We start from the raw sequence: 27,709 nt of genomic DNA, 5'->3' as shown, positions 1-27,709 counted from the left end.
GGCGACGAGTCGAACCAAGCCCCGCCCCCGCGGTTGATGGACGTCCGCTCAGCGCACCCGGAAGCGCCCCGAGGAGGAAGTTTAGTGTTTTTCCTCGCCCGCTGCCTCCTGCGGACCCAGACTGGCTGATGTGCTTCATGTCTGAGCCTGAATGTTATTCACTTGTTCAGATACAGTGCGGAACAGGTCTTTGGTGTTGTTCCTCCCAGCGACCCTCCAATCTGAATCCTCGCCCAATCACAGGATAATTTACAATGACCAGTACGTCTTTGGACTGTGGGAGGAAACCGGAGCACCCGGGGGAAACCCACATGGTCACCGGGAGAACGGTCAAACTTTCTTACAGATAGTGTGGCAGGCATTGAACCTGGGTCTCTGGTCCTGTAAAGTGTTGAGCTAACCACCACACTACCATGTTGCCGTCTGAGTCTACAAATCAGTAAGCCGCTCTGAGCTCCCAACTCAGTCATTCTCACTGGTTCTTCTGAATGTCGTTCAACATTGAGAGAAAGTGAAAGGTGGGACTCAGCAGGTGTCCTCTCCCACGTATGACCCGATGCCCTGAGACTCCATGAAGATGGGAAACAAAAATGTGTGCATCTGCTCGAAGCTGAAGCAAACAAGTGCTGGAAGAACGCCGATGGGCAGCATCTGTGGAAAGAGTAAGAGGGAAAACTTTGAGCTCCTGGCCTGGGATTTCCCTTCCACCTAACACCACTGTGCCTCTTGCCTGCTGGACTAGTCCCACTGATGGCGGAAGGCATGCCCAGGGATGCGATGGAGGAGCCCAGGATATTGGAAGCTGTTGCTTTGCTTTTCAGATTCAGATTCACCTATTAATCACAAGCACGCAGTGAAATGGAGTTCGAGTTAACAACCTAGGGATGTGCTGGGGCAGTTCACAAGCATCACCTTATTTAGCGCCCACAATATTCCACTGAAAAACACAAGAACAACAGCAACACAACAAACCCCTTTCTCCCTCCCTCACACACCAACAGATCTCCAAACCCAGAACACACCATCTCTCGGCTCCCAACCTACAGTGCCTGGTCCAGACTTGCAGACGTCGGGTTTCTAATTTCTAGACCGACTGACCAAAGGGACTCAAGCATTGAACCTCGCCAACTTTAGACTTTGACCTTCGGGCTTCAATCTTTGATATCAACCCCAGAACTTGCCGATTACGACCTGGCCTTGGACTCTGGATTTGCACTGGCTTCCAACCCCAGAACTTGCCAGCCTGAAGTGTCATGCCTGACTCAATTCTCAGACTTGCAGTCTCTGTGCCTCCAACTTCCGGACATGTTTCCATCGACACCACAAAGTGTATTAGCTCTCTTTGGTCCACGTCCCCATAGTACGGGTGAGTGGTAAAACTTGGGAGAACGTGGGGAAATTAAGATTTTAAGTGTAGTATTGGTGTAGAAAGGTTCCTCAAGGGCCTATTTTTGTGCTGATGAGACTACGAGACTGATTTTTTTTCTGAACAGTGTGCAAGGCAAAATGTCTTCTCATTTCTCTCCCTTATTTTCTTGTGATGAAAACGGAGGCTCTTGTGCAGCAAGGGCTGCTGAGGACAAGCTCTCCTGCAGACACAAACATGAAAAAAATCTGCAAATGCTGGAAATCCAAAGCAACACACACCCACCCACCCAGCCGCTGGAGGAACTCAGCAGGCCAGGTAGTATGTATCTGTGGTAAAGAGTAAATAGTCGTCATTTCAGGCCGAGACCCTGTTCTGGTCCTGATGAAAGGTCTGGGCAAGAAACGTTGCTTGTTTACTCTTTTCCATAGATGTTGCCTGGGCTGTTGAGTTCTTCCAGTATTTTGTGCGTGTTCTTATGTAAGGGATGCGGTCGCACAATGGGGCTGATGAGCGCTGGCTCCTGCTGTTACAGGCGTCACCACTGGGTGGGGCTGCTGAGTGGGGGAGGGGACAATTGGGACTGGCTCCTGCTGTTACAGGCGTCACCACTGGGTGGGGCTGCTGAGTGGGGGAGGGGACAATTGGGGCCGGCTCCTGCTGTTACAGGCGTCACCACTGGGTGGGGCTGCTGAGTGGGGGAGGGGACAATTGAGGCCGGCTCCTGCTGTTACAGGCGTCACCACTGGGTGGGGCTGCTGAGTGGGGGAGGGGACAATTGGGGCCGGCTCCTGCTGTTACAGGCGTCACCACTGGGTGGGGCTGCTGAGTGGGGGAGGGGACAATTGAGGCCGGCTCCTGCTGTTACAGGCGTCACCACTGGGTGGGGCTGCTGAGTCGTCTCCAGTCCCAGGTGGCGAGAGTCGCTTTAATTAATCGATCGCGATCCCGCTCTTTGAGCTTCGGTTGCTCCGCTTGGGATCGGCTGGGCCTGGCGGGGGTGAGTAGGGGCTTGGGGTGGCGGGGAGTGATGGTAGCAGCCCGGCAATCGGTGTACGGCAAGACTGCACCTACAGCCCGGTGGGTCCGGGCCGGGCCGGGCCAGGACGGTGGTGCCAAGCATGGGCCCCGCACCTTGCGGTGAGGGCCTGCCTCTGGGCTACATCCTCGGCCTGTCCCGCTGATCCGGAGGGGGAGTGCGGATATTCGGCCTTCAGGGGAGGAGAGATGGCATTAACGTGGAACCAGCCTCCAGGGTGCAGGGGATACTCAACGGGGTCGAGCAAATGTTCCCCGGAGCGGAGGTTGAGAGGAGCCGATGGAGATTGACAGAGTTGATAGGGGTGGGGGCAGTAGAACAAAGAGTCTTCCCCCCTACGGAAGAATGTATTTTATTGTTGTACGTGTACTGAGGTACAGTGAAGAAACAACTCTGCAAGCCACGAGTGCTTTGACACTTTGAGTGCTTTGAATACAGGGGAAATGCAGTAGCAGAAGATTGGAGGAGTTGTGGATGGAGCTGTCGGTTCTCGAAGGTTACAAGAGGATATAGACAGGCTGCAGAGTTGGGCAGAAAAATGGCAGATGGAGTTCAATCCGGACAAGTGTGAGGTGATGCATTTTGGAAGGACAAACCAGAAGACTGAGTACAGGATTAATGGTCAGTTACTTAAGAGAGTGGATGAACAAGGGGTTCAAATCCATACATCCCTCAAGGTCACTGCACAGGTTGATAGGGTAGTTAAGAAGGCCTATGGGATGCTAGCTTCATTAACGGGGATTGAGTTCAAGAGTAGAGAGGTCATGTTGCAACTCTACAAATCTCTGGTGAGACCGCACTTACGAGTATTGTGTTCAATTCTGGTCACCTCATTATAGGAAGAATGTGGAAGCTATGGAAAGGGTGCAGAGGAGATTTACCAGGATGTTGCCTGGATTGGAAAACAAGTCATATGAAGCAAAGTTAGCAGAGCTGGGACTTTTCTCTTCGGAGTGCAGAAGAACGAGAGGGAACTTGATAGAGGTTTACAAGATTATGAGAGGCATAGATAGGGTGGATAGTCAGTACCTGTTTCCCAGGGCACCAATAGCAAACTCCAGAGGGCATATGTACAAAATTAAGGGAGGGACGTTTAGGGGAGACATCAGGAGTAAGTTTTTTACACAGAGGGTTGTGAGTGCCTGGAATGACTTGCCAGGGATGGTAGTGGAGGCTAAAACATTAGGGGTATTTAAGAGCCTCTTGGACAGGCACACGGATGAAAGAAAAATAAAGGGTTATGGGTTAGTGTGGGTTTAGTACTTTTTTATTAAGGATTATATAGGTTGGCACAACATGGAGTGCTGAAGGGCCTGTACTGTGTTGTAGTGTTCCATGGTTCTTAATGCAGAATAAAGGTATTTGTGTAGATGAGTGTAGTACAGTAGCTCGAGCATCATGGGCTGGAGGACAACACTGCTTTGTGTGACTCCATGAAGTGTGAGTTAGGATATTGAGGGATATGCAGAAATGGGGATATTAGGGAGGACATCCTCAAAATTTAATAAGAATACTCCCTTTACTAACTGAAGAACAGAATACAGAGCTGGGGGGGCATGCTAGACCTGAATACAACTGTAGCTGGTCACAAGTTGAATACAATTCTGGTCACATTGTAAAAGCACTGCATCAGGTATACTGGATACATCTCTGTGGGGGAAAAAAAAGCATTAAGGAAAGATAGACTGGGTCATTGTGTTTTTGGAGAAATTTAATTTAGATGTATAAAATTACTAGATGGACTAAGAATCTAATTGGAGGGTTCAAAAGCCAGATAGAATAGATGTAATTTGTAGAATAATTATAGGGGAGATGAAGAAACAAAATAGATCCAGAGAGCAGTGGGGACCTAGAATTCACTGTCTGAAGGGATGAGAACACCTCAGCACACCCAGATAATACTGGAGACGGACTTGAAGAGCTGTTCTCTGCAGGGTCAGGGACCCCAAGCTGGAAGGTGGAGTTGAGAATTAACGTAAAGGACTTCTGTGCCATAAACTTTCTATGAATCTGAAGTGCCAATAAAATGTCCCAATGAGTGAATGGAACAGGTGATCTGAATGTTTTACCAGAACCTGAATTTGTTGGAAAGTTTAAATGCTGTACTGTAGTCCTCACACACAAAATGCTGGAGGAACTCAGCAAGCAAAGCAGCATCTACGAAAAAGAGTAACCATAGATGCTGGCTGGCCTGCTGAGTTCCTCCAGCCTTCTGTGTGTGTTGCTTGGATTTCCAGCATCTGCAGATTTTATCTTGTAGATCTCCTCTGACGGTGTGTGTATAAACACTCCTTTTATTGGCAGGAGTAATGGCAGAAGGAAGGACTCGTGCCCTCAGTTTTCTCTCGGTATGCCTGGTGACCTTGCTTTGGAACAAGTGCAGTGGCCTTGCCGATCATGGTCCAGAATGTCCTGCGCTCGGCGAGCATAATCATGTAGAGCAGCCAGATCCAACGTCTGTGGCTATGGACAGGCACAAGGCAACGTTTGAGCAGAAGTATTACCTGCACAAACTGTTCAGTCAGTATGGTGAAAACGGTACGCTCACGGTGGAGGGACTGGAGAAGTTACTGTGCAACATTGGGGTCGGAGGGATTAGGACCATGGTAACCAACCATGAGCACGTAGACCATGTTGCCAAGAAACGCACAGTGTTAGCGGAAGGAACCATCCGTCACCACTGTTGTCCCAGCTGCCGACAAATCCAGTTGAAAATCGGCTTGCAGACCGCTCCCAAGGAGGTTGGGCACTTGCCAAAGCGGGTCAATCTGTCTCAAGTGGAGGCCCAGAGCGGCTCAGGCACACGCTCTCACTCAGTCTCGTCTGGTGGTGAATCGGGAGGTGAGCAGCGTGCAAGACCGGCACGCAGCCCTCCAAGTGCAGTGTCCCTGCCAACTGAGCCGTCTGTGCCACTTCAGCTGAACGCCCAGCTTGGCACGACAGTCCGGTACCCCAACAACGCAGTCAGACAACCGCCACCCAAATATTCCACCCACAAGGTTGCCAAAGAGGTCCAGAAAAGAAATCATTTGCCTGAAGAACATAAAGACTTGAAGAAAGAAGAGGTAAGGTTCTTGGTGTCTTTCTAAGAGTGTCAAAGGGTTTACGGGCAGGAGGCAAGAGAATGGGTTGGGGGTAACGAGAGCTAGCTTTCAGTCAGGAAGGTGATTGAGATTTTAAAGGCGGAGCTTCACGGCAGTTTCTCTGAGATGAGGAGCAAGCAATTCATTAGAAAGAGCCAATGAACATAGTGCATTGTCAAGTGGAGCAGCCATCCTTGTGAATGTGTAGAGTGGCTTTGGCTTATCGGGCTTGGGTGAGGCAGATTGTCTTGCAAGTTACTCTCACTCTGTCCTTTGTTCATTTTTGGTCCGTTAGGGCATAATAGATTACAGAGAATAGCTCCAGGGGTAGTGTTTTGTACTGTGTGTGGGATGTGGGAAGACTGGGAGACTGGAGGTCTCCCAGATAAACACACCTGCACCAGGTGCACTGAGTTGCAGCTCCTGAGAGAATGTATTAAGGAACTGGAGCTGCAGCTCGATGACCTTCTACTCGTATGGGAGAATGGAGAGGTGATAGACAGGAGCTACAGGGAATTAGTCACCCTTAGTTTGCAGGAGACAGGTAACTGGATGACGTGTCAGGAGAAGGAGGGGAAATGCATATCCAGTGCAGAGTAAATCTGAGGCCGTTCCTCTCAATAATAAGTACACAGCTCTAGATACTGCCAAGGGGGCGGCCACAGTGCTGTGGCTCAGCAGAGCAGAATGGTGAGGAGCACTGCTGTATTGATCAGAGATTCTGTAGTTAGAGGAACAGTGACTAGGCTCTGTGGCTGCAGTAGAGGCACTCAGTGATACGTTGCCTCCCTGGTGCCAGGATCAGGGATGTCTCGGATTGGGTCCGTGGCATTCTTTCAAGGGTGAGGGTGAGCAGCCAGAAGCCTTGGTGCATATAGGCACCAGTAACTTAGGTAGATAAAGCCAGGAGGTCCTGAAGAGAGATTTTAGAGAGTTAGGTAGAAAGCTGAGGTACAGGATCTCCAAGGTAGTAACCTCTGGATTGCTGTCCATGCCATGTGCCAGTGAGGTTAGGAATAGGAGGATTTGGCAAGTGAATGCGAGGCTAAGGAACTGGTTCGGGGGACAGGGTTTCAGGTTTATGGATCATTGGGATCTCTTGGGGAAGGTATGACTGCTACACCTAAACCGAAGGGGATCCAATATCCTTGCGGGCAGGTTAGCTTGAATTGTTTGGGAGTGTTTAAACTAATTTGACGGGTAGGGAAACCGGAGTGATAGTGCTGAAGATGAGGTAGCTGGTTCACAACAGAGGCAATGTGTAGTGAGGAGAGGCTATTGATAGGGCAAATTGCAGTCAGCAGGATGAGTTGCAACATAAAAGGCAGACAAAATTGAAAAGGGTGATTACAGGAATTGAAGTTATATTTGAATGTGCGCAGTATGTGGAATAAGATGAATTTGTAGCAGTTACAGATAAGCGTGATATTGTAGGCATCACTGAATCATGGCTGAAAGAATATTATAGCTGGGAGCTTAATGTCCAAGGACACACATTGTATCAAAAGGACAGGCAGGAAGGCTGAGGTGGCAGTGTTGCTCTTGTGGTAAAAAAACTCAAATCAAATCATTGGAAAGAGGTGACATAGGGCCAGAAGGTGTTGAATCATTGTGGGTAACTGCAAAGGTAAAAGACCCTGATGGGAGTTGTATACAGACCCCCAGGCACCAGCAAGGGTGTGGTCTACAAGTTGCAATTGGAGATAGAAAATGCATGCCAATAGTTTTGAGAGATTTCAATATGCCGGTAGATTGGGGAAAAAAGGTTGGTGTTAGATTCCAGGAGGGGGAATTTTTAGAATGCCTACAAGATGGAGTTTTAGAGAGGCTCCTGGTTGACCCCACTAGGTGATCAGCTATTCTGGATTGGGTGTTGTGCAGTGAACCAGAATTGATTAGAGAACTTAAGGTAAAAGAACCCTCAGGGTAAAATGATCATAATGTGGTCGAATTCACCCTGAAATTGAGAAGGAAGAAGCAAAAGTCTGACATATCAGTGTTACAGAGGAGTAAAGGGAGTTGCAGAGGCGTATGAGAGAGGAGCTGGCCAGAATTGAGTGGAAAAGAACATTGGCAGGGATGATGGCAGAGCAGCAATGGCTAGAATTTCTGAAAGCAATTTGGAAGGCACAGGATATATACAAACTAAAGAGGAAGAAGTATTCTAAAGGTAAGATGACACAACCATGGCTAACAAGAGAAGTCAAAGCCGACATAAAAGCCAATGAGAGGGCATTGAATAGAGCAAACGTTAGTGGGAAGTTTTGGGAAGCTTTTAAAACCAACAGAAGGCAAGTGAGTAAGTCACTTAAGAAGATAAACGTGGAATATGAAAATAAGCTCACCAGTGATATTAAAGAGGATCCCAAAAGTTTCTTCAGACACATGAAGTGTAAAAGAGAGGTGAGAGTGACTGTCCAGCTGCTTGACAGTGATGCTGGAGAGGTAGTAAAGGGGGACATGGAAATTGGCAGACAAACTAAATAAACATTTTGCATCAGTCTTCAATAGAGGTTTGGTGGAAGTTCCAGGTGTCGGGGGTCATGGGGTGTGTGAAGTTACCATTACTAAAGAGAGGGGTCTTAGGAAGCTTAGAAATCTGAAGGTAGATAAGTCACCGGGACCAGATGTTGTGCACCCCAGGGTTCTGAAAGAAATAGCTGAAGAGATTGTGGGGGCATTAGTAAAGCTCTTTCAAGAATTACTAGATTCTGGAATGGTTTCAGAAGACTGGAAAATTGTAAATGTCACTCCACTCTTCCAGAAGGGAGAGAAGCTGAAGAAAGGAAACTGTAGATGAGTTAGTCTGACCTCAGTGGTTGGGAAGATGTTGGCATCTTCTAAGCATGAGATTTCAGGGTATTTGGAGGCACATGATAAAATAGGCTGTAGTCAGTATCCTTTCCTCAAGGATAAATCTTGCCTGGCCAATCTGTTGGAATTCTTTGAAGAAATAATAAGCAGAATAGGCAAAGGGAGTTCCAGAAGGCCTTTGTTAAGATGCCACACAAGAGGCTGCTTAACAAGTTACAAGCTCGTGTATTACTGGAAAGTTTCTAGCATGGATAAAGTAGTGGCTGAGTGGCAGGAGGCAAAAAGTGGGAATAAAAGGGGCCTTTTCTAGTAAGCTGCCGATAACTAGTGGTGTTCCACAGGGGTCTGTGTTGGAATTGATTCTTTTTATGTTATATGTCAATTATTTGAATGATGGAATTGATGGCTTTGTTGCAAAGTTTGCAGATGATAAAGAGATAGTTGAGAGAGGCTATAGAAGGTCTTAGATTAGGAGATCGGGCAAAGAAGTGCCGACGGAATACAGTGTCAGGAAGTGTACGGTCATGCACTTTGGTAGGAGAAATGAGATGATGACTATTTTCTAAATGGAGAGAAAATCACAAAAAACTGAGGTGCAGAGGGATTTGTGAGTCCTTGTGCGGGATTCCCTAAAGGTAAATCTGCAGGTTGGGTCTGTGGTGAGGAAGGCAAGTGCAATGTTTGCATTAATTTCAAGAGGACTAGAATATAAAAGCAGGAATGTAATGTCAAGACTTTATAAAGCACTGGTGAGGCCTCACTTGGAGTATGGAGAACAGTTTTGGGCCCTTAGAAAGGATGTGCTGAAACTGGAGAGGGTTCAAAGGTTCACAAGAATGATTCTAAGAATGAAAGGATTGTTGTATGAGGAGTGTTTGATGGCTGTGGGCCTGTATTCACTAGGATTTAGAAGAATGACCTCATCGAAACCTATCAAATGCTGAAAGGCCTTGCTAGAGTGGATGTGGAGAGGATGTTTCCTTTGGTGAGAAAGTCAGACCAGAGAACACAGCCTCAGAATAAAGAGGTGTCCTTTCAGAACGGAGATGAGAAGGGATTTCTTTAGCCAGAAAGAGGTGAATCTGTGGAATTCTTTGCCACAGGCAGCTATGGAAGCCAAGTCTTTATGTATATTGAAGGCAGAGGCTGATAGATTCTTAATTGGTCAAAGCATGAAGAGATTCGGGGAGGCAGGAAATTGAGGCTGAGAGGAAAATTGGATCAGCCATGATGAAATGGAGCAGACTCGATGGGCTGAATGGCCTAATTCTGCTTCTGTGTCTTATGGTGCCTCTAACTTTGTCATCCTACAAAAAGATCAGTAATTTGCATTTATGTAGCACCGTTAATGTGGTAACTCACCCTCAAATGACTCATGGACGATATTAGACAAACAGCCGAGGGTTTTAAGGAGTGGCAGGGTTGGTTGGAGTGATGGGTTTTGAGGAGCACTGAGAAGGAAAAGCAGAAGCAGGTTTGGAATGGGATTACCTTGGCTGTTGAAAACATGAAAAGCTGGTATTGGAGGATTGCTAGGATTTTGGAATTGCAGGGTTGGAGGAAGAGAGTTGGCAGGAATTTGAAAATATGGAGAATTTTAACTGATGCTAGCAGAGCTAGAACCAGTGAAGTCGGCGAGCAGGGGGCCACAGGATAGCGGAGGTGTGGATGATGTAAGCTTCTCGTATTTGTTCATGGCATGGACCACGTGAAGACAGCTAGATGTCATCCGTGTTGATGGAATCACATTAAGTGAAGGGCAAGGATGTATGTGAATACATTTGTAAATATGAACTCATCAATTATGGTAATGAAAAAGAAAATGGGATTGAAAGGCCTGGAATTAAAATTCCAAGTTTAATGAGCTTGAATAGATTACAGATGGGGAGAGGTTTGATAAGGCAGATAAGTAAATTGATTGTTTTTGTCAGACATACCTGTTATACTCTTGTGTCCTTGCAGTGCCTGAATGCAGACAAGTTATTCTTGTCCCATGGAATGCCCCCGCACGCGACCTTGAGTGCGGAGCAGTTCAGCTACCTTTGCCCTGCCCTCCTGGACCAAATCGAAAGCAAAGCATGTATCGGACGTGAACCTAGAAAGTTATATTCCACCTATTCCATTGGGGCAGGTGAGTCACCTCATAGTTTGGCCGAGTGCCTCATATTGAGTAGTATACATGACTACAATCCATTACTGCAAAGAACAAGACTGGGGGGGTAGGGGTTGGTTTTTCAGTGTTTCGGGTTGAAACCCGGCACCAGCTGATGTATAATCCAGCAGATTGCACATATCTCATTGTTCCGGTGAAGCTCCCTGCAAAGCCTTTTAGGCGTTGAGAGCTGAATTACTTCATTCAAAGACTTAGAAATATCTTGCATAACCTGCTTTCATTTCACCATTTTTATGAAACTCAAGATCCTTGCGTTTAACAGCTTTAGCTTGGGGAAGTAGGATTTTTTTAAAAAGGCACATTATGGTTTACAGTACCACATTACCCGCTACTACAAAGGTGCATTCTTTATGAGGAATGGAGAATAGGAGGTAAACTAGCAAATCACTTATCAATTTGCATCTTTATATCGAATAGACTAGAATAGCATAATATACTTCTTACTAACCTTCCAAAGCAGTCTATTGATAAACTTCAACTCATTCAGAATGCCATTCAACTAAAATCAGGATGAGGAAGCATATCACTCCAGACCTATCTGCTCTGCATGGGCTTCCGGAATCTTTTAGAATTGATTTTGAAGTTCTCTTACTTGTTTTAAAAGCTCTCAATGGTCTGGGACTGAAGTAGATCAGAGAAATGCTTTTGTAATCCTGCTGGAGATCTCAGGTTGTCTTCTACCGATCTCTTCAATTTAAACAATTTCCCTTAAAAGATAACACTCCTAAAACTATAAGGGATACAGACTCAGTCCAGCTCAAAACCTATTTATTTAATTTTGCTTTTAACTGACTATTTGTCTTTTGCTTTCATGTTTGCAGTTTCTCATTGTAAAGTACTTTGAACTTTATTGTCCATATGAAAAGTGCTCTGTAACTAAGTTGTTCTTATTATCGAATCTTATTGAAATGGTTAGAAGTTCTGTTCTTGGAAGATATAATGAAGCGTTTATTCCTGCCTGTTCCTCGTTTTACAATAGCTTGGATTGGAGGGTTTGTGTCTGTCACAGTCATCAGTCTGCTATCACTTCTGGGTATCATCTTCATGCCTTTAATGAATAAGACTTTCGTCAAGTTTCTCTTGACGTTCCTGGTTGCTTTGGCTGTTGGGACACTGAGTGGGGATGCGTTTTTACACCTCTTGCCACACGTGAGTACTGTCTATTTCTTAAATCTATTTTTTAAGAAGTGTAATTTTTCAGACAAAGCCTATGAGCCCACTGAGGGCACAGCTGAGGACACTGCTAGCACTAGTCTATTGGAACCATGAATCTATTTTACAAAGGTGTGCTTACTTTTGGTAACCATTTCTATATCAATATTTGTTGAGGACTTGCTTAAATTTAAGTCTCGGCATCTAAATGTTTCACTCTAGCTGTTGACAATTCCAGGTTTTCCTAACAGCCGCTGCTGTGGGGGACTGAGTGATGAACCAATAGCTAGGTCATATCAGAAGGTTGATTTGAAGGAAGGTTGTGCACTAGGTTAAGAGGTCCTTGTGCTGGTTTAAAGGGCAGTACCTCAGGTGTTTTGTTACTAGATCTTAGGCAATGCCTGTGGTGATTCCACCACCACCTTTACTCAAAATCTGGGATACCCATGGTCAGTTTCTCTCCATCTATATGATCGCCAGAATCCCAGTGAGATGTGAAACAGACTTCTGCTGTGTTCAGTGCTTGTAAAAGATCCCTTAGCATCTGTTTTGAATGAGCACAGGAGGTTCTCCTGTACATTCTGGCTGGTAATGACTCCACCACTGACATCACCCAAACTGATTACCTGGTCACCAGCATGATTGTGCAAGGTTGCTGCTATATTCCCAATGTTATAACAGTGCCTACCCTTCAGATGTACTAAGATGATTGGGGCTAGAAATAGAATAAAAGGTGAAGCTTGTGGGACTCCTTCATTACCTTGAAACTAAAAAAAAGTATTTATGCTCTTTCCAGTCTCAAGGCGTCCATCACCACAGTGCCGAGCATCATGAACACACTGAAGAAGACCACGATCATTTGAATTATGTGTGGAAGGGGCTCACAGCTCTTGGTGGCCTTTACTTTATGTTTCTTATCGAACATTTGATAACTTTAATTAAATTATACAAAGGGAAAAGGAAGGTAAGGCAGTGCACTCTGTCCCTAATGTTTTAAAGAGGTTAAAGATCAGCTTTATTTGTCATATATACAGTGAAATGCCTCAGATCAAATCAGCGAAGATGGTGTTGGGTAGCCGGTAAGTTTTGCTGTACTTCTGGTGCCAACATAGAATGCCCGCAACTTGCACAGCCAATCTGAATATAAGTGATAATCAGTAATATGATCCAATCAAGTAAGATGCAAATCCCATTGTTGCTAAATGAGGAGTGTGTAAAACTTCCTGTGAAAGGGTGAGACAATTAAAGGCACGAAAGACAACTGATCTCAAACCAACCAATAGCATGGGAATAACTAAATCAAAATTCAAATATTGATATAAAACTAATTGCCTAATCCAGTTTGTTATCTTTATCCAGTTGATTCCTGACTAGAAAACAAAGCTGAGTGCCAAAGGCATCTTCCTAAAAGCAGAGACATGGAGTGCCTAGTCACTTCTCAAGTCCAGTATAATTAACACCACTAAAGAGACTCTTAGCTTCTCTGCTAGAAAACACAGATCCCTGTTCAACCCAACAGCTGGTTAATCACAAGCACAAGGTTTTCTTGAACTGGGGACTCCATGTTTGAAAGTAGTTAAATAGCTTTTGAAAACTAAGGTGCAGGAAGTCAGTAAAGAACCAGACAGATAGTGTAGCTGATAACTCCAGCATATGAATTCTTCAACATTTTCCATGATCCAAACATGAGAACCAAGAAAACAGAAGCGGTTATCAGTCTACTGAAAGGAGCATCTCAAGATGCCCTTGAAGGTAGACTTGATCTTTGACATGTGTTTGTGATTCCTGCCCATAACAATGTCATGTCTCTATCAACCCCAAGGCAAAAATGAGCAAGATCTATTTACAAATTCAGCAGATGCTGGAAATCCAGAGTAACACGTGAAAAATGCTGGAGGAACTTAGCAGGTCAGGGAGCATCTATGGAAAGGAATAAACCGTTGACGTTTCAGGCCAAGACCCTTCATTAGGACTGGTGAAGGCCCTTTCCTTAGATGCTGCCTGACCTGCTGAGTTCCTCCAGCATTTTGCATGTTACAATGAGCAAGACCTTTCAACTCCTAAATGTTGTAGATGGCCCGTCAGATTATGTACTTTCAATTATATTTGAGTTAAATCTCATCTGGTTGGGGTGGTATTAAGATCTCATCTTAAACTGAAATACTGGGCATCTCTGCTTAGCTACCCATAAGGTGATTTTCTACATTCAACCTTGTACTTATCCTTTGTGATTTCAGCAGTACTTCACAATGTTTGAGATGTATTATTTTGCTTTAACAGCAAAAGAAATCCAACCAGGATGAACAGGACGTGGATGTTGATAGAAATGTGGATCCCCAGGAATCGCAACAGTTATCAAAGGAAGAACCTCCGTCTCTAAAGCAGATTGCAGGTAGGTTTGTGTCTGCACCATTCATACCTTGTACAATTCATTGTGAAGATGAGATTACTATTGTCCTACTCCCTGAGAAGATAACAAGAGTTTTATATGGATGTTTAGACAAAAGCTTTTTCTGGAAATCTTGATTCATTTTTTGTTTGGCTGGAGTGAAGCTACCGAAACTGGTAAATAGCAGAAATTATGTATTGTAGTAGAAAGGGGTGAAGAGAATGAACAAAGGAAGCAGCAGATGGAGAAGTGGGAATCTAAAGATGTAATGAGCGGAAGCTATTTCAGTCAGAAATCAATGTGTTTCAATGAATGTGTCCTAAAGATTCAGACTATGTGGCATCCTTTTCCCTTTGGGAAAATGGATAATATTGTTTCAGCCATCCAGTATTTACTGGTGTTACTTAGTGCTCAGGGTGTGTTTTCAGGTATAATTGATTGAGCTTTAAAAGGGAGCTATTGCTTACTGTGCTGTCATTGGCCACCATCAGTGACCACCTGCTTCACATGTACGAGTATGACTGGCAAACTGACAGAATGAATTCCCCAAGAGATCCTGCAGATGCTGGAAATCTAGAGCAGCACACACACAAAAAACACACAGGGTGGGCGGCATCTACAGAAGAGAATGAGTGTTGACATTTGAGGTTGAGACCCTTCATGAGAGGTGGAAAGGAAGAGGGCAGAAGCCAGAAGAAGGTGGGGGGAGAAGAAGGAGCAAGGAGGGGAGAGAAATTACCAAAAGTTAGAGAAGTTGTTCATGCCATCAGGTTGGAGACTACACAGAAGGAAAATGAGATGTAGTTTTGATTATTTTTCTTAGTACTTTTCAGTAAAACTATCTTTTGAAGATGTACAGACAGGGAGCAATATATAATACTTCCCAGTTTTCATTGAAGACAGCTATGTGTAAATTTCCCCCCTCCCCACACTAAATTTCTTCTTATCTATTGGATGAATTAATTTGTATTTGTAAATGGATACATACTAATCTGGAATTCTTGCATAATTGTTTCATATAATGTTATCGCTCTTTGTATTTTTTTGAAATGTAGAAGGAGATCTGGATGACTCTCTGGTTGAATCCAAGGATCAGTCAAACCTCCCCTCTCTGGATTACAGTCAAAACTCGCTGACTCCAGAACAAGAAGTTATGATTACCCATGCTCTTCCAGAAGGAAATTACAGCACCTATGTGCCGAGGGGCTGTGAGAACAAGTGCCACTCTCACTTCCACGACACCATAGGGAACGCTGATGACTCCCATCATCACCACCACCACTACCACCACATTCTGCATCACCACCACCACCAAAACCACCACCCCCACAGTCACGGCCACTACTACCTGCAGGAGGACCTGAAGGATGCAGGAATCGCAACTCTGGCGTGGATGGTGATTATGGGTGACGGGCTTCATAACTTCAGTGATGGTTTGGCCATTGGTGAGATTTTTTTTTCATTCAGTAATACAAAACCACTTCCAGTATGATGACTATCATGTGACAGAAACAATTGTTCTGGGAAGTTGTGGTTGAGGAGAACGTTTAGTTCAGGGAGGGAAATTACTCTTCCTACATTCTGTGACTGTGAAAGAACAGCTTGGGAAGGGGCAGACAACCCATGTGTTCATTCTGTATTGACCGAGTTATAAGCATACTGGTCTATATAGTCATAGAGCAACACAGCATGGATAAGGACCCTTCAACCAGGGTGCCTGCCACCTACTTGTGCACCAGATCTCTGCAGCCTTTCCACACTACTCCCCTTGCCCGTTAATACTGAATCATCATCTGCCCTTCGAAGCAGTATATTCATTGCATTTTGAAAGAAAAAGTTTCCTCTCAATTAAGACATAGAGCTGTGGCCCACGAGGCAGAATTGTAAAATATATTTAAAAAACTGGCAGTAAGGATTTATGTACTCAGAAACAGACCATTCAGCCCAGCTCTTGTGTTAATGCTGCTCACAACTTCCTCCCAGCTTGCCCTCGCAGCATATCCTTTCCCTTTCCCTCTGAAGCCCCTCGACCACCACCACCCGGGACTGAGTTCCGCCCCTGCCTACTCAGTTAAAATATTTAAATTGTTCTCTGGATGAAAGCTTGGTCTTTGTAAGTTCAGATTGGTTATTATAGGGCAGGTTCAGAGTGCAGCTCTGGTTGAAAATGATGCTAATGAAATCTCTTTATTTAACACAAGCACATTTGGAATTTGATTTCTGGGATCCCTGTTTATGCTTCAGTATCAGAGCATGCCAGGTGTCTCTCTCTTGCCCTTCTCTACCACATGCTGAAGCAGAAACTCCACAGCACAGTGTTGTGTGGGAGTTGCTGCACTGGATGCCCCTATAGACTCCTGATAGTTAACATCACATTCAGTTCTCCAGGGTAGTGTAGCGGTTAGCATGACGCTATTGCAGCTCGGGGCTCTGGAGTGTGGAGTTCAATTCCATATTGCATTGGATTTCCCTGGGTGCTCCAGTTTCCTCCCTTAGTCCAAAGGAGTATGGGGGAGGTTAGTTGGTCATTGTAAATTGTCCGTGATTAGGTTAGTGTTAATTGGGGTTGTGGCGTTGCTGCGCCGGTGTGCTTTGAAGGGTCTGCTCCACACTTTATTGCTAAATAAATAAGTAAACTGGTAGTCCAGCTCTCTCCAATTTCCCGCTCTTAGAGCTGGTGCGGTTCCATAGCTCAAAAGACATTTAGACGGGTGGATGATTGGGAAGGTTGAGAGGGATTTGGCCAAAGACAGGCAAGGGGGACTATCTCAAGTAGGCTCCTTGGTCAGCATGACTGAGTGGGGCTGTCAAGCTGTATGACTCTATAACTTTCTGTGGTCCGCAGGTTATGGCACATCAGATGTTCTCGGTACATTCTAATGGTCACTGAGAGCCTTTCTGCTTCCATTGCCCGTTGCCCTGTTCAGACCCTGTTGTTCTTTATTTGAAAAATAGTTTTCCATAACTTTTCCCCAACCCTTCTGTGTCCCTGAGTCATTTGTACTGTGAAAGTTCCTGCTCAGCCCAGTCAGATTTCTCGTGGCTTGTGCACAGGTAGGCATTTCTTGTGATTTGATTACATTTGACCTCATCTGTTCAGGAGGAAAAAGATGGCACTGGTTTTAAAAAGGTCTGATAATAGCTAAAGGAATTCCAGGAGCCGGAGAAGTTTATTCAGCCCCAGTGTCGGCTGTGCCCATCAGTAAAGTTACAGCTGATGTTTTATCTACATGTTTTTCATTATTTTCACATACCCTGACATTTAAAAACTATAAATGTCTGCCTGCAATATATTCGCATATGGTGTCTATTTACTGAAATGGGAACACCTTCATTGAAGTTGCATTTTGTAGAGGCACAGCTCAGGACTCGCATTGACTGATGGGAAGTAAAGGATTAACCTGTGCAATAAACAGACTTTGTATGTGTCTGCAATTATTATTCACTGTTTTCTGGTTCCACTTATCAAATGAAAACAACATTCCAGACCTGGGGTTCACTACATATTTATTACCCTTTACTGATCCATTTTCCAGACCATTTCAGAGGGCATTCTATGAACAGCTTTCAGAGCCCAACACAAGCCCAAGCAATGTGTCCCAGCTTTCCCCCACTTCCTCAAGGGACCAGCCTCCAGCACAGTCACTCATTTGTTTCTTGTTCTTGATTACTTAGTCTCCATGTCTGCCACAGGAACGATGGCTGAGTTTTAAATTGCTGCATTTTACAGCAGTGTTCGGCCAGTTAATATTTACAGAGCACTGAGGTCCCTTTGAATACTTCTCCAGCATGTGTGAAGGGAGTGCGAGAAAAACCTCTGTTGGAGCATGGTTTCTTCCATGCACCTATTGTAGTTCAATGGGAGTTAATTTATCTTGGAGTGATGGTCTGATTGAATAAAGACAAATGTATTTTAATTTGAGCATATTTATACTGATGTTATGTTTAGCTTCATCTATTTAAAGCTAATTTTGTCTTTTGTGACTCCAGCATAATCAATGATTCAATCTTTTATTCAGGGGCAGCTTTTACTGGGGGGTTATCCAGTGGATTGAGTACCTCAGTTGCAGTTTTTTGTCATGAACTGCCGCACGAGCTGGGTAAGTGTTTAAACAAAACACCCACACAATAGCGTACCTGGCTGTGACTGAAAGAGGAAAATGTACAGTTCTGTGCAGAAGCATTCATAGGGCTTCAGGACCTTCCAGTTGGGAAAGTTTCAAAGTTCAAAGTAAATTTATTACTGAAGTACATAGGTCACCATATTGAGATTAATTTTCTTATAAGCATTCACAGTAAATACAAGAAACACTATAGAATTAATGGAAGAACACTCCCAACCTACGTGCAAAAGATAACAAGCTGCAAATACAAAAAGGAAAATAAGTAAGCAATAAGTATCAAGAACATAAAATAAAGAGCCAGTTTGCTCATTGAGCCAGTTCGAAAAAGTTTCAAAAATAATTATCACCAACATATGATTTGTGGTACTAGAGGAGCCAACACACTGGACCATTGTTATACTACCACCAAGGTCGTGTTTCATGTCATCCCACCCCCACATTTTGAAAAGTCTGATATCTTGGCTGTACTACTGCCTGAGTATAGGCAGAGACTAAAGAGTGCAGCACCAGCAGAGTGGACTAGAAAGGTATGGTCAAGGGAGGCAGAGGAGCACTAACAAGATTGCTTTGTATTGGTGCACTAGACAATATTCAGGGATTCATCTTCAAGTCGGAATGAATACGCCACACTTGTCACTGAGTTCATTAAAACCTGTGTGAATGAGTGTGTGCCTACAAGAACTTACCGTATGTACCCTCATCAAAAGCTGTGGATGAACCAGGAGGTCATGCTGAGGACTAGCGGGCTAGAGTGCTAGATCTGTGGCATTCAATTCTGGCAACCCAGGAATATACAAGGAGGACACATACAACTTATGGAGAGCTATCTCAAGAGCAAAAGAACAGAATTGGATGCACGTCAACTATGACAGGGTTTGTGGACCATTACTAACTACAAAGCAAAACACAAATGGCAATGAGGCTTCACCTCCCAGGCAAGCTCAGTGCCTTTTATGCTCGCTTAGAAAGGTAGATTAAAACTACAGTATCCGGTGACTCTGTCATCTCTGTCTCATCGGCATATAGTAATATTAAACCTGATTCTGACTCCATGAAAGCGAGTCTGTAGGTTGTAGCAACAGTTCAGTGATGGGTTGAGTGAAGTTATCCCTTCCGGTTCAAGATCCTGATGGTTGAGGGGTAATAACAGTTCCTGAACATCATGGTATGGGTCCCGAGACTCCTGTACCTCCTTCCTGATGGCAGCAGCAAGAAGACAGCATGGCCTGGATGGTGGTGGTCCTTGATGGATGCTCCTTTCCTGCAATAGCACTCCACTTAGGTGTGCTCAGTGGTGGGGAAGGCTTTACTTGTGACGGACTGGGTTGCATCCACTACTTTTTGTAGGCTCTTCCATTCAAGGAAGAGCTACTGATGCTCCCAAGCTCATCTCTTTGTAGGTTAGAATCTTACTCTGTACCTGATCTTCAAAGCCTCAAGATTTTTACAGTTAATGAAACAGGATATTTTCGAGTCACTGATAAGAGAAAAATAAAAATCAGTCAATCTGTGTACAGCAGGCTTTACAGAGGCACAAGAGATTGCAGATCAAGTTCACATTTATTCTTGTTCAACCACACACGTATACAGCTAAACAAAACATCTACTTCTCTGGGAACAAGTGAAAAATAGTACATATAGTCACACACAGCACAATCCAGTGCATACAATCGCAAAATAATGTAAGCAGAAACCCTGAGTGGCATGGCCTGAAGACTTACGGGTTGACATTAAGTATGAGGTACATGTTTATGTTACACAGTATAATGTTACTGGCGCTATAATAATTAAACAAGCAGTTGTACAAATGTGAGTCAGCAGCAATGAAAAGTGACCAGTGTAGGATGAGAGTGTGGCTGAGTTGGGGAGTGAGGAGAGGTTGGGGAGCAGGGCATTTAGACACATTGTGAATGCGTGTTGTGTGGCAGCAGCATGTTAAATGTGGGGAAAGAAGCTATTGCCCAGCCTAAGTTGTGGTTCTTAAAAGATTGGCCAAAGGAAGTCACTGAGCCAGATGGGAGTTGAACTTACAATCTTCTTATCCATATTCAGACACGTTATCCATTGATCCACTTGCCCAATCTGGAGCGGCACTCAAAGGCACTGGAGAAATTCAGCGAATCAGGCAGCATCTGTGGAGGGAAATGAAGAGTCGATGTTTTGGATTGTGACCATTTATCAGCACTGGTCATCTCCCCATTCCTGGTGAAGTGTGTTAACCTAAAACATCAACTTCATTTCCCTCCATAGATGTTTCAGTGAGGTTGGGATAAATATTCTCACGGGGCACAGTGTTCCTCTTCAGATAGTCTTGTGGAAACTTGTTAAATCAAGGTTACTGATCACACAACCTGAAAGGATGCACTGGGAGTTGCGTCCAGGATCTTGTAGTCCACAATTTTCTGACTTGGGCAAGTTGTTTTCTTCGCTTATTAAAATGTCAATCAATTGTCTAAAAGCAATACATTGCACATTGAGGTGATGTTGCAGTTTAAGACGACAAGGCCTAGAAAACACATGGGTTTGAACAGTGAGTCCAAAATGTCTTGCACTATCTTTGCTGCAGGCTGTCTTGTCTTGGTTCACCCTGATCATCTGCACTGACCTGTGGGCTGTTCCCAGGACATGCACCAAGACAGATTCAAGTGCTGCCAGAGGATCACGAACTCCTGGGCTGCCTGGAACTTGTTGGTCTTCCAGAACAATAAGATATCTGTCAGGGAATGCAGCAAAGCAAAGACTGTGTGGGACAGGACCACAATCTCAAGTGCTTCATTCACTAGACATCAAGTGGACTAAGTTCAGGGTAGTTGTCCCTCAGACGCAAAATTAGTATTGTCACAGGAGTCCACATGAGCAGCTTTGGTGCTCTGTATGCAGAGTGTGCTCAACTTGGTGTATGGAACAAATAACACGGACTGTATAGGCTGAGCTACGCTACAAATGTAAAGATAACCTTGCACTGGATTTTTGTAATTTGTTGTGTGTGTGTGTGTATATATATGTAATGAAAAAGATATTTTTTGAAATTTTAAATAAGTCTTTGCATGTAGGTAATTTTGCTGTGCTGTTGAAGGCTGGAATGACCATCAAGCAAGCTATTCTGTATAATGTCCTATCTGCTTCGTTGGGATACCTGGGCATGATAACAGGCACAGCCATTGGACATTATGCTGAGAATGTCTCTATGTGGATCTTTGCGATTACTGCTGGTCTGTTCTTGTATGTGGCCCTGGTTGATATGGTACGTATATACTATAGGGATTTATTTTCAAATGCACTCCAAGGAACTATATCTTCATATTCATATATATTCATACCACTATAACTTTTTCATAGAAAATCATCCCAGAATAGCTTATGTTAATAGACAATAGGTGCAGAAGTAGACCATTCGGCCCTTCGAGCCTGCACCACCATTTTGAGATCATGGCTGATCATCTACTATCAATACCCGGTTCCTGCCTTGTCCCCATATCCCATATCCATAAGATAACTATCTAGCTCCTTCTTGAAAGCATCCAGAGAATTGGCCTCCACTACCTTCCGAGGCAGTGCATTCCACACCTCCACAACTCTCTGGGAGAAGTTGTTTTTCCTTAACTCTGTCTTAAATGACCTACCCCTTATTCTCAAACCATGCCCTCTGGTACTGGACTCTCCCAGCATCTGGAACATATTTCCTGCCTCTATCTTGTCCAATCCCTTAATAATCTTATATGTTGCAATTAGATCCCCTCTCAATCTCCTTAATTCCAGCGTGTACAAGCCCAGTCTCTCTAACCTCTCTGCGTAAGACAGTCCAGACATCCCAGGAATTAACCTCGTGAATCTACGCTGCACTTTCTCTACAGACAGGATGTCCTTCCTTAACCCTGGAGACCAAAACTGTACACAATACTCCAGGTGTGGTCTCACCAGGGCTCTGTACAAATGCAAGAGGATTTCCTTGCTCTTGTATTCAATTCCCTTTGTAATAAAGGCCAACATTCCATTAGCCTTCTTCACTGCCTGCTGCACTTGCTCATTCACCTTCAGTGACTGATGAACAAGGAATCCTAGATTTCTTTGTATTTCTCCCTTACCTAACTCTACACCGTTCAGATAATAATCTGCCTTCCTATTCTTACTCCCAAAGTGGATAACCTCACATTTATTCACATTAAACGCCATCTGCCCACTCACCCAGCCTATCCGTCACCCTGAATTCTCCTAACATCCTCATCACATGTCATGTCACACTGCCACCCAGCTTAGTATCATCAGCAAATTTGCTGATGTTATTTTCAATGCCTTCATCCAAATCGTTAATGTAAATTGTAAACAGCTGTGGTCCCAATACCGAGCCCTGTGGCACCCCAGTAGTCACCACCTGCCATTCCGAGAAACACCCATTCACCGCTACCCTTTGCTTTCTATCTGCCAACCAGTTTTCTATCCATGTCAATGTCTTCCCCACAATGCCATGAGCTCTGATTTTACCCACCAATCTCCTATGTGGGACCTTATCAAATGCCTTCTGAAAATCGAGGTACACTACATCCACTGGATCTCCCCCCGTCTAACTTCTGTTGTGGTTTCTCGTGCCCCACAAATGATTAGGAGACGCAGAAGATTCTTCAAGAAGGGTTAAACTTTAATTTGCAAATCAAAGCTGAGACAGTCATTGAGCTAGTCGCTGATTGCCCACTGATCCTTGTACATAGCATTTTTATAGCAATCTCCTGGTGTAGTTGCATTAGCATATGCAATCGGTCTATAGCTGCGTACCACACATACATCCGCCACTATTGTTTCTACCCATTGACTCAATCATGTTCTAATCTACATCTCTTAGCTACCTCTTATTAACACAACATTGTCTTCTACATTCTTAGGATTTCATTCTCCTACTAAATTGGGTACATGCATAGCAAATAGCAAACTCAGATTTTCTAATCTACATCTCTTAGCTTCCTCTTATTAACACAACATTGTCTTCTACATTCTTAGGATTTCATTCTCTAGCAAATAGCAAGTTGCAACTTTTATACTCCAATACTTCCTGGTTACATCCTCGAAAAACTCCAACAGATTAGTCAAACATGATTTACCCTTGGTAAATCCATGCTGACTCAGCCCAATCCTATCACTGCTATCTAGATATGCCACTATTTCATCCTTAATAATGGACTCTAGCATCTTCCCCACCACCGATGTCAGGCTGACAGGTCGATAGTTCTCTGTTTTCTCCCTCCCTTCTTTCTTAAAAAGTGGGATAACATTAGCCATTCTCCAATCCTCAGGAACTGATCCTGAATCTAAGGAACATTGGAAAATGATTACAATGCATACACAATTTCCTTTAGTACCCTAGGATGCAGACCATCTGGACTGGGGATTTGTCAGCCTTCAGTCCCATCAGTCTTCTCATCACCGTTTCCTTCCTAATGTCAATCTGTTTCATTTCCTCTGTTACCCTATGTCCTTGGCCCATCCATACATCTGGGAGATTGCTTGTGTCTTCCTTAGTGAAAACAGATCTAAAGTACTCCTTAAATTCTTTTGCCATTTCTCTGTTTCCCATAACACTTTCACCCAATTCATTCTTCAAGGGCCCAACATTGTTCCTAACTTTTCTCTTCACATACCTAAAATGTGAACATCTCTTCTAATAAAGTGCAAGTGTAGTGATGTCTAACAGATCTGTTCTATGGCAGATAGATAGCTGATTTAAGTCTGTGTGCAAATATTTACCAAGTACATGCAACGCCATTCACATTCAGCTGCAGTAGAACACCAGGAATGTTACATATATTTCAGGGTTTTGATTCAAGAAGGGGTATACTCACACTGCAGACAGTCCCAGAAATATTCACCTGGTTTTGGCCTTTATTGGTGCAGTTCTCCCTTTGTACTGGATTATCAGCATAGATTCCTGTGGTCATGTGCCTGGAGGAGACCTGAATCAACTACTTTCTAACTCAAGATAACTAAGTTCATTCTCCTGCATCTTATCACACTTCCATTTGAAATCCACATCCCTTGTTCCTTTATTTCCCCCAAAAAAGATAATAAATTTGTTTGCATACTTTATCCTTTACAAACCTCTGCAGATTGTCCTGACTATTTTCAGTTAAGTATTAATTCTGTGTGTCGTGAGGTTTCACTGCTTATGGTGGTCTGGTTAGACTACAGTTTAACCTCCAGCTGTTCTGGACTAATACTCCTGTCAAATTATATCTAAAAGATTGTGATCAAAACTTCTGCTAGCTCTCCTCAGTAGTCCAGGATGTTTAGGCACTAGGACTGGGTGCTTGTTCCTCTTTTGAAGTTATCAATGACCATGTAGGTAGTCCAAGCTTTGTTCAACCCATATTGTTTCAGCTAGAGGGAGGGGCAGAGAGAAGTCGTGCAGAATTACTCCATTCTCACCCAGCAGATGCTTGCACGGCCCCCCTCCACAGCAGCCAGAAAATCCACCCCCTTCCATCCCTAGGTACAAGGTATCCAGAAATTGGGCATTCATAATTGGGGAGAGACTATTATCTGGGAAGAATCTCAACTCTTCATCAGGCAGCTTGCCCCACTACTTTGCTCTCCAGAATTATAAAGTTGACACATGCTACTTGTCATCTCATTTTACAGGTTCCTGAAATGCTTCACAGTGACGCTGGTGACCACGACTACAGTCATGGAATGTACTTTCTGCTGCAGAATGCAGGAATACTCCTGGGATTTGGCATCATGCTCCTTATTGCTATATTTGAGCATAAAATCTTGTCTGATGTAAGACTGTAGGAAAAAAAATGGCTGTTTCTTTACTGGTATTCATAATTACTGGATTTAAACTTATTTATTGGATATGTATGTTATTGTGTGATAGTGATAGGATGGTGAACAATAAACTCTGCCCCAATCCATCCCCCAGTCTGCACCACTCTTGTCTCCAGGCCTAAACCACCCAGCTCATGACTTGTCCTCCAGTTCTACTTGCATCACGACATGTTCTTGTGTTAACATGGAGGCCAAACGGAGAACAGAATCCTGAAGGAAGTAAAAATACTAACTTGGAGCTCTGAAAAGGGTGGGTACTGTATTCTGCCAACATACCGAAGTCAGTGGAGTCAGATTTCAAGAGGTGAGCATAGAGTCAGACCTCAACTTTTCACCTTTTTACACCACAACCAAAGGATAGTTTCTCCCCTGCTACTCACAGTCACAGTTGGCTGAGAGCCAAGCTTACTGTCCTTTCCCCTCCTCAGATGCTGCCAGCTCACTGAGTTGCTCCAGCATTTCATACCTTATTTAGGGATTAATCTTTGGCTGGATTACTTTGCCTCATGCAATCCACTTTTTAAATTTAAGGCAACCAATTCGATAGGAATTCCTGAATGTATGAGATACAAAACAGATTTAGTTAATAGCTATCTTAAATGATTATTTGACTGGATAAAGGTTTTGAGACAGACAGGAATGTCTAATAAAGGGAGATAAAAGCTGAGCAGTGAAAATATTTTCAGTGCAATCCCACGGGCCTTCAACTTGTCATTTCAGCCAGTTTTTGTCAGCTACTAAGTTGACAGAATATTTATTTATTTATTTGATTATAACACTGTGGATAACACTCACACATTCCACAAGCTGCATTTATCCAAAAGAGAAGTTTGACCAAAGCCTGCAGGATTTGTTTTAAAAGTTATTGTTACAAGATGTATTGCACATACAAGTGTTACACAGTGGATCTCCAATATATATTGATGCTTTTTCAGCTGTTTATATGCAACTGTTGTTTAAAACAATTGCATTGCAGTTTCTGAGTGGGGTTGTTTAGTATGTGTGTATTTAGTAATAAGGTTGTAGATTGTTTTATTCAATTGATGCTGTTACTCTAGATTGATTATGTCCCAGATTATAGATTTCAGTTCTTTAGCGTATTCTTAGTGTTTTGAACTGTTACAAAAGGGACTGGCCCTTCAGTACCTTTCACCGACTCGGGACGTCCCAAAGCACTTTACAACCAATGAAATATTTTTGAAATAACACGGTGAGATCACACAGTTAGTAATCTGACTATGACCAGTCCATGAATGCTATTATTTTTGCACGGCATTCATAGATGGAAGTGTGGCCTGTAGCCATTGTGCTGCTGCTGTTATAACTGGATCCTATAGCCTTAAAAACAGTATTATTTAAAATGTTCTGAAAAACAAAGTCCACATGTTAATTATTACAAATATTTCTTTGTCATATTTATAATCTGTATGCAATGAAATTTACAGTGGTGTAATGTTCCATTTTTGTGTATGTTACAAGCAGCTGTCACTGGGAAAATGTAACTAAACTATGATAAGTTTTCAAGTAGTCTGTGACTAGAAAAACAAAATTTTGAGATGAAACTTAAAGCATGGTACTGTCAAAAATAGCACTGTTGTGTTTTTACATTGAAATCTTGCTCTCAAGTTTTACTGTAAGCTGTAGATTGACACAAGACTGGGAATTTGTTTACTATGCGCGTGTTTAATAAAGTTGTAGACAGTTGTATTTAGTAAATCTTGTAACTTTTGACCAATAAAGTTCTAGATGTTGTAGGCTATTGCAAAATGGATTCACTGTATGGTACTCATGGGAAGATCAAATGAACAGAGACAACACATTTGTGAAGTAGCACTGTTCATGAGGTGACAATGACCATCCTGATGCAGGGTCGCCACCAGAAATTTAAACTATCTCTCTGCCCTACAGGTGCTGCTAGACCCACTGAGTTAGAGGTTTATAGGCAGAGACATGGGTCTTGGCTCAATCACAAATGAGAAAATCTGGAGATGCTGGAAATTCAAGCAACACACAGAATGGTGGAGGAACTCAGTAGACCGAGCAGCAGCTATGGAAGAGAGTAAACGGTTGACGTTTTGGGCTGAGATCATACATAATATTCCCATAGATGCTGTCTGCCCGACTGACTTCCTCCAGCATTTTGTGTGTGTTCCTTTGACTTGTCTATGCCAACCAAGGTGTCTGCCTCCAGAGAAACATCTAAACTACTGCAGGAACTCAGCATGTCAAGAAGCATCTACGGAAAGGAATAAATAAAAGTCTCAGACGAAAACTCCAACTGTTTATTCCTTCCTATAGGTGCTGCCTGACAGCTGAGTTCCTCCAGCGTTTTGTATGAACTGATAACGCACTGTGATTGAAGGCAGAGTAGAAGGAGGCTCCCGAGGCAGACAGAAGACAACCTGGATTGACCACATCAAGAAGTGGACCAGCCTGACAGCCAAAGATGTAAGAGGTTTGACTGCCGACAGATCGCAGTGGAAGAGAGTGGTCGCAAAGTATGGCAAATGATGATGACCGGAGATAGGGACCAAATGAAGGGAAATGGGACTATCTCTAACCTTTCCTATCTATGTACCTTGTCTAAATGTCTTTTACATATGGTTAATGTACCCGCCTCAGCCATTTCCTCAAACGTTCCTTCCATATACTGGCCGCCCTCTATGAAGAAGGTACCTTACGGGTTAGTATTAAAAATTTTCCCCTTCTCATCTTACATCTATGCTCTTTGGCTTTTGATTCCCGAACCTGGC

General features: G+C 43.7%; 1 protein-coding gene across 3 annotated transcripts; it reads left to right on the top strand.

Annotated features, from left to right (window-relative positions):
• Positions 1-70: 70 nt before the first annotated feature.
• Positions 71-26,715, top strand: LOC132395991 (zinc transporter ZIP6-like). 3 transcript variants are annotated; one of them, XM_059973269.1, is made up of 10 exons: positions 71-1,366; positions 4,710-5,470; positions 10,265-10,433; positions 11,455-11,624; positions 12,424-12,591; positions 13,908-14,019; positions 15,072-15,461; positions 18,036-18,116; positions 21,194-21,384; positions 24,768-26,715. In XM_059973269.1, exons 1-10 carry the CDS (start codon positions 1,306-1,308, stop codon positions 24,918-24,920), a joined length of 2,256 nt encoding a protein of 751 aa, XP_059829252.1. In that variant the 5' UTR covers positions 71-1,305; the 3' UTR covers positions 24,921-26,715. The 3 variants fall into 3 exon arrangements, with proteins under 3 accessions (XP_059829252.1, XP_059829259.1, XP_059829242.1); XM_059973276.1 differs by lacking the exon at positions 71-1,366 and adding an exon at positions 2,239-2,366; XM_059973259.1 differs by lacking the exon at positions 71-1,366 and adding an exon at positions 2,412-3,026.
• Positions 26,716-27,709: the final 994 nt, after the last annotated feature.

Source organism: Hypanus sabinus, chromosome 1 (assembly GCF_030144855.1).
Source record: "Hypanus sabinus isolate sHypSab1 chromosome 1, sHypSab1.hap1, whole genome shotgun sequence".
Taxonomy (NCBI): Eukaryota; Metazoa; Chordata; class Chondrichthyes; order Myliobatiformes; family Dasyatidae; genus Hypanus; species Hypanus sabinus.
This window is presented reverse-complemented; position numbering and strand designations above follow the sequence as displayed.

Excerpts from the sequence above, each read along its gene's own strand:
- LOC132395991 (XM_059973259.1), top strand. The coding sequence starts at position 2,951 with ATGGAGTTCAATCCGGACAAGTGTGAGGTGATGCATTTTGGAAGGACA. Across the intron at positions 11,625-12,423 it reads TTTTACACCTCTTGCCACAC|TCTCAAGGCGTCCATCACCA; the intron begins GTGAGTACTGTC and ends TGCTCTTTCCAG. Across the intron at positions 18,117-21,193 it reads TGAACTGCCGCACGAGCTGG|GTAATTTTGCTGTGCTGTTG; the intron begins GTAAGTGTTTAA and ends CTTTGCATGTAG.